Source organism: Procambarus clarkii, chromosome 31 (genome assembly GCF_040958095.1).
Source record: "Procambarus clarkii isolate CNS0578487 chromosome 31, FALCON_Pclarkii_2.0, whole genome shotgun sequence".
NCBI lineage: Eukaryota > Metazoa > Arthropoda > Malacostraca > Decapoda > Cambaridae > Procambarus > Procambarus clarkii.
In genome coordinates, this window is record NC_091180.1 from 24,319,553 (window position 1) to 24,334,734 (window position 15,182).

General features: G+C 39.7%; 1 protein-coding gene across 1 annotated transcript in view; it reads left to right on the top strand.

The window, feature by feature from the left end:
• Peritrophin-A (Peritrophin A) overlaps nt 1–10,749 on the top strand; it is a 28,412-nt gene extending 17,663 nt beyond the window's left edge. The window contains exons 2-5 of the mRNA XM_045743254.2: nt 1,232–1,447; nt 4,467–4,655; nt 8,402–8,606; nt 10,262–10,749. Coding sequence (XP_045599210.2) covers nt 1,232–1,447; nt 4,467–4,655; nt 8,402–8,606; nt 10,262–10,283 — 632 coding nt within the window. The 3' untranslated portion in view covers nt 10,284–10,749. The remainder of the gene's footprint in view (nt 1–1,231; nt 1,448–4,466; nt 4,656–8,401; nt 8,607–10,261) is intronic.
• Nucleotides 10,750–15,182: the final 4,433 nt, after the last annotated feature.

Consider the following 15,182-nt stretch of genomic DNA (forward strand, 5'->3'; position numbering starts at 1 on the left):
GTCTCATGTCTACCCCACCACGCCCACCTTCTCCTCGCCCACCCACGCCCGCCCTCCCCCACCCCCCCCTCCTCTCCTAGCCCACCCACACCCACCTTTCCTCACTCACACACCCGCCCAATAGTCCAGTTCAATCTCACTTCAGCCACGCACTGTTCAAGGTCGTTAACATTTCACTTCCAAGATTTCTAAAGCCTGAAGTTGACGCGCCAGGCCGATACACTTGTGTATGCTACGTCCCGTAATTATTAATGTATTAATGAGTATTATACATGTGTGTATATGTATATGCTATGTGAAGTTATGTATCCATGTCACAACCACTACCACCACTGCCTATTCGCATACACGAACATTCTCCTATTCCCTCGTCTGCCTCTCAACATCACGGGCACCTATAAGACATAATTATTCTGCTAGAACATCCCCCACCCCTTTCTCCTCCCACCCCCCACCCCTTCCGTCACCATACACCATCCTCCTAATCGCCATGACTCTTCACCACGCATCTAAACACTCACCATCATCACACCAAACCCTAACTAGCACCTATCACCGACTTCTACAATACACACCAACCTAAAGACCATTAAATACACAATACAAAATACCACACTATAACCACCATACACACACACACACACACACACACACACACACACACACACACACACACACACACACACACACACACACACACACACACACACACACACACACACACGCACACACACACACACACACACACACGCACACACACACACACACACACACACACGCACACACACACACACACCAAGAAACACAAGGGTTATAGAAACAGCAGAAGTCCTATTACCCCATACGAGGCAGCTCCTATTGATTTCCACCCAAAGACATTCAAAAATATTATTTATTTGTCTAACCTACGCTTGAAACAATCAGTCAACACTCGCCTATTTATTTTAACCCATAATCTTTTCCCCCCACAAATCAACCCCATTTCTAAACCGGTATCTATTTAGGTTTATCCTGAATCAAAACTTATCCAACCCAACTCACATATCCCATTGTTTGGAGTTCTATCCTATGATAATGTATTTAGTAATCCATTTATAACGCGAGGCAGGAATTAACACTGTTGACCAGACCACACACTAGGAGGTGAAGGGACGACGACGTTTCGGTCCGTCCAGGAATTAACTATCTAATTGAGTTCTCGTTGACTAATTATTCATTCTATCTCCTTCAGGCGGTGCACAGTATGCAGAGTTGACCAGCTGTCCGGAGAACTACGGGCTACAGGTCTACCCAGACCCCGTCTCCTGCAACCACTTCTATAAGTGCGCCAATGGTACCCTCACTTATGAGGTCTGTGGGAACGGCCTTCTCTTCGACGGGAAGGGCGCCGTTCACAACCACTGCAACTACCACTGGGGTGTCGACTGCGGCGAACGCAAGGCTGAATGTAAGGATGAGATGCGTGTGCGTGCTCACGCTCGTGTGTGTGTGCGTGTGTACACACGCGAGTGTGACTAGTACACACACACATACACACACACACACACACACACACACACACACACACACACACACACACACACACACACACACACACACACACAGATCCTCGCGGGCTAGCCTAAGGATACAGTGCTCGGGGGTCGTAGTCCTAAGGACCCGGGTTTAATTTCCTCCCGAGGCAGAAATAAATGGGCATAGTTTCCTTCATCTGATGCATTTCTTCACCTAGCAGTAAAATAGGTACCTGGAAGTTAGACAGCTGCCATGGGCTGCTTCCCAGCAATGAGTGAAAGAAAACCACTTTTAGTAGATATCAGAGAAAACTGGGTCGAGAGTCCTTGCATTAGATAACCGGCGGTTAGAAAGGCGGGGTCCAAGAGCTAACAGATCAAATCCCCAGGCACAAATATTAAAATACACACACATACACAAATATCCCATAAGAGATGTAACTTGGAGACGGAGGCAGGAAAGGTACTCAGTGGATAAGGGAGTACCTGAGTAACGGAAGACAGAAAGTCACTGTGAGGGGTGAGATCTCTTGAGTGGCTAGATGTCACTAACGGAGTCCCATCGGGTCCAGTTCTCGGACCCATCCTGTTTCTCATCACTGTAAATGATCTTCCAGAGGGAACTAACTCGTTCTTCTCAATATGTGTTGATGCAAACATTATGAGAATGATTAAGTCAGCGGAAACCAGCAAGTAGCTAAAAGATGACCTGGACAAGATAAGGTCAAGCAAAAGGCTATTAGAGATTAACTACAGTACATGTAAAGTAATGAAATTATGTGTTGGGAGCAGGAGGTCGAACAGAAGGCCCCAAATGAGAGATTAAATCCATGTATCGGACAGAGATAAGGATCAAAAGGTTAATATCACACCGAACCTGTCTCCTGAAGCCCATATTAAAAGATATGCGAGGTTGTCTAACATAAGAACTGCCTTTAGAAACTTGTGCAAGGAATCATTCGGAACCTTGAATATTACATACAGTATTCCAGATCAATCCTGGTGTATGCGTGTCAAGTCTTGAGTCCATATCTAGCCAAACACAAGACGAAGCTGGATAAGATTCCGTCTCCAGAATAGTTCCAGATCTACGAGATATGAATTACGAGGAAAACCTACAGGAATTGAACCTCACGTCGCTGGAAGACAGAAGAGTGAAGGAGATATGATTACCACATACAAGGGGTGGGTATTGAAATGGGTAGATAGACTATTTAGAACGGGTGGAACTCGAACAAGGGGACACAGGTGGAAACTGAGTACCCAAATGAGCCAGAGGGACGTTAGAAATAATATCTCAGTGTCAGAATAGTTAACAAATGGAACACACTAGATAGTGATGTGGTGGAGGCAGATATGAGAGAGCTCGAGAGCCTATATACACTAGTTGACTGACAGTTGAGATGCGGGACCAAAGAACCGAAGCTCAACCCCCGCAAGCACAATTAGGTGAGTAAACACACTTCAACAAACGATAGAAACAGTGAGGTAAGAACATAGTGTACACACCATACCAGCGTGTTTACACCAGGTACACCTGGTATACCCACACCAGGTAGGTAAACTAACCAGGATGCTCATCAAACATACTGAATGCTTCATCACCTAGGCTTCTAGAGAATTTTCTGCAGTTCTCTTCATACTTAAATTAATCTCTAGCGTCATTATGTTGAGTAGAAATTACGCCTCTTGTTTTGGCCACTTAAATCAAATATATATATATATATATATATATATATATATATATATATATATATATATATATATATATATATATATATATATATATATATATGTCGTACCTAGTAGCCAGAACTCACTTCTCAGCCTACTATGCAAGGCCCGATTTGCCTAATAAGCCAAGTTTTCATGAATTAATATTTTTTTGTCGACCTAACCTACCTAACCTAACCTAACCTTGCTTTTTTTGGCTACCTAACCTAACCTTACCTATATATATAGGTTAGGTTAGGTTAGGTAGGGTTGGTTAGGTTCGGTCATATATCTACGTTAATTTTAACTCCAATAAAAAAAAATTGATCTCATACATAGTGAAAAGGGTAGCTTTATCATTTCATAAGAAAAAAAATATAGTAAATATATTAATTCAGGAAAACTTGGCTTATTAGGCAAATCGGGCCTTGAATAGTAGGCTGAGAAGTGAGTTCTGGCTACTAGGTACGACATATATATATATATATATATATGTATATATATATATATATATATATATATATATATATATATATATATATATATATATATATATATATATATATATATATATATATGTATATATATATATATATATATATGTCGTACCTAGTAGCCAGAACGCACTTCTCAGCCTACTATTCAAGGCCCGATTTGCCAGATAAGCCAAGTTTTCATGAATTAATGTTTTTTCGTCTACCTAACCTACCTAACCTAACCTAACCTAGCTTTTTTTGGCTACCTAACCTAACCTTACCTATAAATATAGGTTAGGTTAGGTTAGGTAGGGTTGGTTAGGTTCGGTCATATATCTACGTTAATTTTAACTCCAATAAAAAAAAATTGACCTCATACATAGAGAAAAGGGTTGCTTTATCATTTCATAAGTTAAAAATTATAGTAAATATATTAATTCAGGAAAACTTGGCTTATTAGGCAAATCGGGCCTTGAATAGTAGGCTGAGAAGTGAGTTCTGGCTACTAGGTACGACATATATATATATATATATATATATATATATATATATATATATATATATATTTAAAGTAAAATCATTAGAATAGAATAGAAAATATCTTATATATATTTATTTGACCTTGTCTGAACATGTCTGATATATTAGCGTAATGAACCAACACGTTATTACAAATCTCTTTTCCATCTTATAGGTGAAAGATATTTCTTCCCCCTTCTTTCCCCCCTCAAGCACTTCCCCTCACTCCCCTTCTCCCCCACAGTGACTCCTGCCGGACGAGGCATCTGCGAGTATGAATTCGGTCTGTTCTCGGCTGGTCCGTGCGAGACCTACTTCACCAAGTGTGCCTATGGGGAGCCCCTGGACGAGCCCTGCACCCCGGGCCTGGCCTATGACGACAAGATTCACGGCTGCAACTGGCCAGATCTCCTCGAGTACTGCAACCCCGAGCGTGAGTCGCTGATTGATTTGTAGTTTATCCGGAAAAGGGTTGAATCAGTTCAGACGTAGATAGTCTATTCTGGAACGAAAGTTTCTAGGTTTAAATATTATGGGTGATGCTCTAAGCCATAGAGCATCGTAATGCTAATATTATTAATTCTATAATTCTCCAGGTGTCATCTATAATTAGACGCCCAACCCACGCACCTGAAAATAAAGTTATTGACGAAAGTTTCGGTCCGTCGCAGACCATTATCAAGTCGTATGAAGACAGAGTGGTGTTGAAAGTCACTATATTAAAAAGAAGGCGATGTCCGGGATGGACCAAAATGTCGCCACTTCCTTTATTTACACAGAGAAATCACCCTTTACGTTATAACTCGGCAGGGTGCTCCTTGATTGCAGGCTCCAGTCACCTCGTTGCTGCAAACTGATTTTCTCACTTTCCTTATCCCATAACATAATCATCACTATCAACACACGGTTCAAAATTACCGTGTTGTCCGGAATAGTTTAATACTTTTCCTGCATTCAGATTCAGTAAGCTATTATGATGGCTTTAATAACCTCCAAGCCAGGTATTAATAAGCTATAACCAAACTATTTAAAGCTAGTTTGACATGAAAATTCACTAATGTATATAATATTTCATAGTGTATGTTAAAACTGTCACATATTTACCTCTGAACATACAGTCACCCCTGTCATTCTAGATGACTTATTTAGGTTGGATACTCAATATGCATTCATCTTCAAATCTCCAACTTGGTTTCCTATGCAATATGGCTTACTGTATCTCAAATCACAATGGCTGTCTTTTACCTGGGAGTCGCACACGATCTTCACCCTCGTCAAACAACAACAACAGCTTGTTCCTTCTCGGGTCACACCTTCTAGCTACACTTTTCTCAACTAATTTGTTATTTTTTCAGTTGTCAATGAGTGTGAGTTGAGATTTACTAATCAAGGCCTTATTTGTCACTTAGTATGTTCAGTGGATTTCTAAGATCGTGGCGGCATATTGATGCAAAGAACGTGAAGCTTAATCCATGCCATGTTAAACACAAGACAAAATTAGAGAAGCTTCAGCGGTATGCCACCAGACTCGTCCCGGAACTGAGAGATTGAGCTACGAGGAAAGGTGAAACTTACGTCCCTGGACGACCGAAAAGTTAGGGGAGACATGATAACCACCTACAAAGTTCTCAGGGGAACTGACAGGGGTAGACACAGACAAACAGTCTCCGTGGTGTAGTGGTAAGACACTCGCCTGGCGTTCCGCGAGCGCTATGTCATGGGTTCGTATCCTGGCCGGGGAGGATTTACTGGGCGCAATTCCTTAACTGTAGCCTCTGTTTAACGCAACAGTAAAATGTGTACTTGGATGAAAAAACGATTCTTCGCGGCAGGGGATCGTATTCCAGGGACCATAGGATTAAGGACCTGCCCGAAACGCTACGCGTACTAGTGGCTGCACAAGAATGTAACAACTCTTGTATATATCTCAAAAAAAAAAAAAGGAAGTTTACTGCGCCTGCCCAATTCGGCGGAACTTCCTCAAAATTGGGCCAAGTCCCTGTGCCTGCCCAATTTGGCACAGGGACTTTGGTATTTTAACCTTTTTTCGCAGTTGCTAAATCAGTGTAGTCTTGTCGAAGTGTACCTCTCAGAGAGGACCTCAATAACGATAAAAAAGTCCCTCCTCTTCGTTGTTCTTTCTCGTGTGGTACGTAATTATGTGTTTTAATATGTTTTCTTTGAAAATAGATTACAATATGAAAAATAGAATCAAAAGTACTGCTCGAAATAATGCCTTTGCGGCATTTGTACAATAAAAGATTTTCATCCGTTAAAATTAGAGCTGATGATATCGAAGTTATCCCTGATATCAATATTACGTTTTCTATACTGACAATGATAGAAAATGTCAACATAGGAGACCTACATAAAATTTATAATAGTAATAATATTGTCATTGTCTGGCGACAGGCAGCCAGTATTTGTGTGTGTGTATATATATATATATATATATATATATATATATATATATATATATATATATATATATATATATATATATATATATATATATATATATATATTTCTGAGTATATTTTGGGAGCAGGTTTTCTCTAATACACATGTCATTAAACCCAACAGCACTGTGACTATTGTTAATTTTCTTTTGGATACTTTCCATTCTACGCGAATCCCTTCTACCATCTGGAGAGTGAAGAAACACTAGATCATTTAATCTTTCCATTTTATTGTTCAACGTTACGTCAGCAATGTGACCTCTTCAGGAATACACTGTTCAACTGACACATGTCTATAGAACTTACAAGGTTGTTGTTGTTGTTTAAGATTCAGTTACTGGGAACTAAAAGTTCCAAGTAGCACGGGCTATGGTGAGCCCGTAGTGAACTTACCTGGCACAGAAGCGGGGCTGTAACTTGGCCTACGACTTACAAGGTTGTTGTTGTTATAGATTCAGCTACTCGGAACAAGTTCCAAGTAGCACGGGCTATGGTGAGCTCGTAGCTTACCTGGCACAGAAGCGGGGCAAGTAGCACGGGTTATGGTGAGCCCCTGGTGGACTTACCTGGCACAGGAGCGGTGCTGTGTGACTTACAAGGGGAAGGCTAGACATTTATAAGTGTGGGTAAACTTCACTCTACAATTCACCTAACCCCCTTAATCGTAGGGAGCGGGGAAGGATATGGTGAGGCAATTGTTGCTTGACTCCTGCTTCTAGCTGTCCGCCAGGTCTTCCATCTTCCCTCTGGATCAATGGAGGACACACGAACAACTGTATCCTCAAAGTCGAATTCATCTGAATGTTGATTACTGGTGTCAGCTCCCGAATGAACGCAGCCTCCAGCATACGAAATCACCGACGTTCGTAGTAGGCTTCGGAATACTGACTACAGAGGCAGAGGCACTAAATATATAGACATTAGTAAAGGCAAAATTATTTTATTGAAATATTACTTTAGTATCACTACAGTAAGATCACTTTGATTGGGGTAACAAATAGCTCTCTGGATTTTTATATAGCCTCTGTGATGGGAGAAAATAGCAACAATTGAAAGTACTAAATGCAAATGAACTAGGATTACTGACAACACATGATAATTTTTAAATAATCATCCTTATCATTACTCTCTCCAGGTCACTTGACTTTCAATAGAATCCTTGTTGACTTCAATAGCTTTGATGTTGCTGCCTTATGTCCCTTTGTTCTGGCAACGTGGGTGATATTTAGCACCTTTTGAATATCCAGCGAAATAGACGATCTATAGTCGTCCCGGCTCGGTGTCTTCTATTGGTAATTAGTAGATGTAGTATGCATAACAGCAGTAGCTACAGTGGTAGAAGCTGCAACATTGGTCACAAGGGTAGAAGTAGCAAATATAGCAAGTAGTAGTAGTAGTAGTAGCAACTGTAGTAATAAAGTAGACCCATGGAATATGCACCAAAAGTAGTATAGACGAAGAGACAGAAATTATAGTATCATTTCCAAATTCAGGTTTTGTTAGCTACATCAATTATCAGAACGGAAATATTTATCACTACAGCAATCCGGTGACACTAAATAGTCATTTTTTTGTGGCAGCAAAAACAATAGGATCACTGACATCAACATCATTGACAACAACAGAATACATAACATTAGCCTCATCATCACAGCATCTTTCCCTTCACTTCCAGCATCTCTATCTGAACCATTTTTTACCTGACGTTGCATCCTTTCAGAGATCGTCGGGTTCTCCTGCCCAGATTACGTGGACTCCAAAGACCCAGCATCGAAGTTCCTGCCGTTCCCGAGGTACCCTTCAGGTGACTGTGGGCGCTACATCGTCTGCGTGGAGGGGAAACCTCGCCTCATTGGCTGTGGGGACTACACAGTCTTTAACGAAGAGACTCTTACCTGCGAAGACCCGGAATATGTACCAAAATGGTGAGAGGAGTACTCTTGTCTCTTGAATGTGTAGACGGCCGGGTAGGTATAAGATTGTGCCGAGGGCCACACATGCGTTGGATTGTGTCGAGGGCCGTGCAAGAGATAGATTGTGTCGATTGCCGTGCAAGAGATAGATTGTGTCGAGGGCCGTGCATTGCAATAGTTATGCACTGTACAGGATACAGGCTGTGCTTCAGAGCCTTGCAGGCATCAGGATGGCACCAGTGACTGAGTGCGTGGTTTCTGCCTACCACAATTCTCCCATTGTTATATACTTCTTGATGTCTTAATATTACCGGAATCTTCATGTTATTAGCCGGGTATCAGAGCCATCTTATCACTGCATCCTGGTAGTTGTAAATTTATTTTCAGTCTATTGATAAATGAATAACTCTGATGTCTTTTCAGTGCCTCAAATTGCTAGCTAACCTCAGCTCAGAGAGTTTTGAATATATGTAACTTTAGATTAGGGGTAAAAAAATATACATTTGAATTATATCAAATACTAATGGACAAAGGTCTAATAACCGCAACAATTACATGTACTTTGAACGTTTTAAAGTGTTCTATCTTCTCCAAAACCTTCATGGGCGTAAGGAATGAATAATGATAGGTCAGGGTCGAGATACCATTCATGTATAATGATAGGTCAGGGTCGAGATACCATTCATGTATAATGATAGGTCAGGGTCGAGATACCATTCATGTATAATGATAGGTCAGGGTCGAGATACCATTCATGTATTCCCATCATAAACAACAATGAATTTCCTAAATTGTCTTTCTAAGTGCTTAATACACAGATGGTAAAGAATCTTCATTAAGATTCAAATTCCATCATTATACGAGGCTTTAGCTGGTGGATTACAACTATGCTGACATTATCTTTGAGCATAAGAACATAGTAGTAAATGAAGCGGCAGAAAGCCTATTGGCCTATACAAAGCTTAGGTTAATATTACATAACCTACTGTGATATTCATATGTACAACCTACTCTTGAAATGATCAATCAGTCATAAAGCTGTTATGCTAACCTGTAATTTGTTCTATAAATCAACATCTCTATTATAAAACCCGTATTTACCTCAGGTCTTTCCTAAATCTAAATTTTGATCCTGTTTCTGTCTGTTGTTCCAAGGTCAATTTTGTGTTGATATCTTTAAAATCTTATTTATATCCCACTTTTTTATTCTCTTTCATCCATTTATATATTTCATTCTGTGCTTCTCCACTGGCACATTGTAGACTATGTAGAAGAATTGTTTTGTTTGTTTGTCTGTTTTGATGGGGTACATTTGAGTATGTTTGCATCCTCAGCATTTTTGCCTAGAGAGAAGAATGTAACATTGTCACAGCAACATCATCTTCAGGTTCTTGTAATGCTGGTTTCATTTATTGCAATTATTTATCACCATCATCATCACTATCACTTACCAATACATTATTATTGAATTGCCAAACCACACAAAATATGATGTACAATACATAGTGTGTAAACGATATTATATTTTTTTTCTCGAAAATAATCATGATACAATGTAGACCAAAGTTATTTCCATACTGGCTTTAACGAGTTGAATTATAGTCATGTCATATACTCAAGTGTCAGTCTTGAATTTTTGTATTTGATATCTATTTTTTATCTTCCAGCTCCAAGTACTTCAAGAAATAACATGGAAATCTGTAAGAGATGGAGGTCGGTGCTCGCACTCTACGTGCGCCTTCCCTTCGAGGACAACCTCAAACTCCGCCAATGGTCAAGTTTTCCGAGCTTTTTTCCAAGCTTTCCGTCCATTCCTTAACACTGGGAAAGAAATTTTGTATGTAAAAATAAGACTAAATATTTAAATTGTTTTCTGTAATTCAACTATTTTATAATTTTTTTTTCCTTAAATATTTGTGTTCATATATGTTGAAGCATTCACACTGAAATGGGATTATTATTATTATTATTATTATTATTATTATTATTATTATTATTATTATTATTATTGTATTTTTTGTAAAGTTTTGTATATATACCGGTATATTATTTTGGAATTTCTGGCTGGTCAAGGTCAGTGCCATTCGCCTATTGTAAGATCTGACTTACATGTTACCAGTAACATCTGTCAAATATACTGAAATTAGATCGACTATGTCTTTGTTTATATTTTCACTGCCCCTTACAGTGCTATAGGGAAGTGCTGACACCTCACACTAGGCAGTTACAGGCCCTGTTATCATATATATTTTGTTGGGGTGTGATTGGCCCTATATACACCTCATTTTGTCATGTTATTGGCCCTGTTTTGAGTATTACTGACCTTATATATAATCAATTTTTCAGGTTTTTGACCCTGTTTACACTACAATAGTGTTATTTGCCCTGTAAACACTCCACACTATAGTGTTATTGGACCTGTTGATACTCCCCCATGCTAAAGTGTTATTAGCAATGTTTACACTGAATACTGTGATGTTATATTCCTTGTTGACACACATACACTAAGGTGTTACTGGTCCTGTTGACAGCCCACACCACGGAGTAACAGACCCGTGGTGGACAAGCCACCCTATGTCATGAACCCTGTTGACAGCCCACACCAGGGGGTGGCATGAACCCTCGTGACATGCCATCAAGCAAGTCAGAGCCGAGTTACATGCCACTGATCTCGTCTTTTTATGAAGTCGAAATCATTTGTGTTTTAGCATTACGCAAAACTTTAGCCAAGTTTTTGTTGATTGACCAAACCGCTCTAGCCCCCAGGTTATACTCCTGAAGAATAGGTTGACCGAGAAAATCAGTAGGAGACATGAGGAGGATTCGAACCCACAAACTTGGTACTCCCAAGACCACACCCTAGACCACTACACCACGACATGGTCAGTTCGGACCTGTTTTTTTAGGGTGTACATACACTGGGAGTTTACTCTGGTTTTGAATTACTGTATATTTAGGACTAGGTGAAAAATTTACTTGCTGGCTGGTCGGTAATGCTTCTGAGATGAATGGAGCCTTAAACTCAACAGTAAACCACACTCAGTTTATGCATGAAATACACTTTACATATTATTCATATTTACCGAAATCTTCGCCCACATATTGGGAACAAATGCAATTGCCAGCTGAACTTAAACGTCTTACATAACCTCACCTATACCTAAGCATACAACAAAAATTATATACAATATTTTTTCATTCTTTTTTTAGAAAATCACATTTTTATTTCATGCGCGTTCAAATATATATATTTGGGAAGAGCTTCAACTTGAACGAGCATAGTCTCAGATGCAATCTTCTTTATTAATTAGTAGACATGAGCATGAGTTCCTTAAGCCGGATACATAAGTCTCATGAGCTGACTCATATGTATTAGTGAGTAATGATGATTAGTGAGTAATGGGGGAGGATAAGACATATCCAGCATGAGTTTGTTACAAGGAATCAGCATTTTTTTCAGACATTGAATCACTGCCAGATTCAAGGGTTCTCTAACCCATGGCATTGACGCGGGTATATATAAATGTACCCATGATTAGACTGTGATGTATGGAGCCTTTCACGTGTCGAGATATTGCTACTTGTATGTTCATGATTTAAGCTTACAAGTAAACAGATTATTGGCAGTGTGTTGTCACACACACACACACACACACACACACACACACACACACACACACACACACACACACACACACACACACACACACACACTAGGGGACACAGGTGGAAATTGAGTGCCCAAATGAGCCATAGAGACGTTAGAATTTTTTTTTCAGTGTCAGAGTAGAAGACAAATAGAATGCATTAGGAAGTGATATGGTGGAGGCTGACTCCATACACAGCTTCAAGTGTAGATAGAGCCCAGTAGGCTCAGGAACCTGTACATTAGTTGATTGACAGTTGAGAGGCGGGACCAAAGAGCCAGAGCTCAACCCCCGCAAGCACAACTAGGTAAGTACAACTAGATAAGTACCGAAGAAGCAGCCCGTAACAGCTGTCTAACTCCCAGGTACTTATTGACTGCTAGATAACAGGGGCATTAGGGTGAAAGTAACTCTGCCCAATTTTATTTCTGCCATCACCGGGGATCAAACCCGAACCCTTAGGATTACGAGTCCCGCGAGCTGTCCACTCAGCTATCAGGCCCCCAAATGTGTGTGTGTTTGTGTGTGTGTGTGTGTGTGTGTGTGTGTGTGTGTGTGTGTGTGTGTGTGTGTGTGTGTATTTTCGATTAAACTTAATACCCCAATCCAAACTATCACTTATGAGGTTTGACACCTCCCCCCCCTACTCCTCGCCTGATAATAAATAAATATCTATAGATACACTAAAACCGGTGTTCTGTATATTTAGCAGCTAAAAGATATATTTAAAGGTAATGCAGGCAAACCACTGGTTAAAAACGACACCTTACACACGAACGCCCCCTTGTAGCAGAACCCCAAACTACACACGAACGCCACCTTGCAATTGAACGCCAAACTAAACACGAACTAGCTTGGTAGCAGAACAAAACGCTGCGCAAGAACGCACATAGCCCCTCAAATATATATATATTTTTGTTTAACTGTGATATGCGTTGTTGCGCTATATGCGTTATATATGATATAAAGCGATGATTATATGCCCCTCTGCCCGGGAAATGTTATTCTCCTCCCCCCCGGAGTGGCAAACGATCAGAGCTTGACTAGCTAACGACCCCGACGGACGGTTCCCTCAGCCTTAGCCTGCAAGTCTTAAGTTGAAATTATACCTGTGCTGCCCTATATTTTTTTTAAGTGAATTTGTGTTATCGGTCTTCGGGAAGACTGAAAACAATATTATTTACGACGCGCCAGTTACGAGAAGCGGACGACTACACCATTAAGGTAAATGTCTCGGCTTTCACTTGTTTAATGATCGTATAATCAACTTTTTATATGCTACATCGAGAACTATGATCAATTTGATTACAATTTCGATACACTAAGTCGGTAAGCGCACGAACCTAAACAAGCCAACGTAAGAAAGCCGAATTTCATGATCACACACAGAGATCACACTAACGTGATGCATCAAATGAACAAATCCACAAGGGCCGTGACGAGGATTCGAACCTGCGTCCGGGAGCATTCCAGACACTGCCTTAATCGACTGAGCTACGACAGGGTTAAAAAAGGGTTGAAACCGAATCCTTGTGGATTTGTTCATCCGAATCTCATGACTTTGAAAATACATATATATACATGGTAGTTACTATTTACACTCGATGATTGGTTGATTGATGAAGATTAAGCCATCCCAAGAGGTGGCACGGGCATGAATAACCCGTAAGTGGTAGATTTTGTTTGGGGTGAATGATCTTTGGTTGTACATTCGAAAAGAGGATCTGAAATTTGAACGCTGGTGTCTGAAGTGTTTAAATTAAGGAGCACTGAAGGTGAGGAGATGAAGCAGCCGCTTTCCAGTGGAAATGCAGTTAAAAAAATGCATTGAAATTATGTTTTATAATTTTTTTAAACGTTAGTAACGTTTAGATAACGTAAATTTGGAACAATAGCAATTTGTACACACTAAATACCAGAACTGAACAAATAAATACTTTGTTATGCCACCCTATTAATATATAATAGGAATATAAAGGAAATTGTATTTAAAATTGCAATTGTAATTTCTAGATTTAATAGGTCATTTATACAGCATCTTCATTTATCGAAATCTTAATTATTCTTAAGTTCAAGTATTAATTTAATTGTTGTAGACCATTGTTGTAGACCAGTTCCGAAAACGGAACTGAAAAACTATACAATTCTAAGTTAAAATTTAAGTAAATTAGCATTCTCGTATATATTGATAGCAGTCATGATGTGTCTGAGATGTTGTTGAAGTGGATGATGGATTAAGATGTTTCATGAGCATGACGTAATAAGAGAGAAAAAAAATAGACTGCACTTGGCCTATTGGCCCACACAATGCAGCTTCTATTTATATCCACTCAATCTCACGCGTATATATGTCTAACCTACGCTTGAAACAATCCATCGATCCTTCGTCTATTGTTACCCGATAATTTGTTTCATAAATCTACAACCATGTTTTCCAAACCAGTATTTACCCAGGTCTTTCCTCAATGTAAACGTCACTAATTTATATACAGCGTCTCGTGATATACACATAGCAAACATAATTGTTTATTGTATTGATTTTATGTATAAAATAATGTTAAAAATAGTATTCAAAAAGTGGCAGAATTTCAGTCAATCTTTCAGTCAAGCGCCGGCTCAAGTATTCAGCATTGACTGACGCTTGGCATTGAGCAGTTAAGCCTTTATTGTTTGACAAGACAATACGGAAATGTGTCAATGTCATTAGGTTGTATCACCGCTGCATGTCAAGACATTACAGTAATTAAAGATTTTTGCAATTTTTTTGGCTGCTCGCAGGTCAGGTTTGAGGTCTATCAATCATCCTCTAAAGGGTGATTAAGGCCACCGCAATAGCCTTGTTACCAGCCCAGCAAGTATACCTTCGTCCTGAACATTGTCTTAAGACTAATGTAAACTATAAAAAATATATACACCGAAAAAGTGGGGTTTACACTTATTG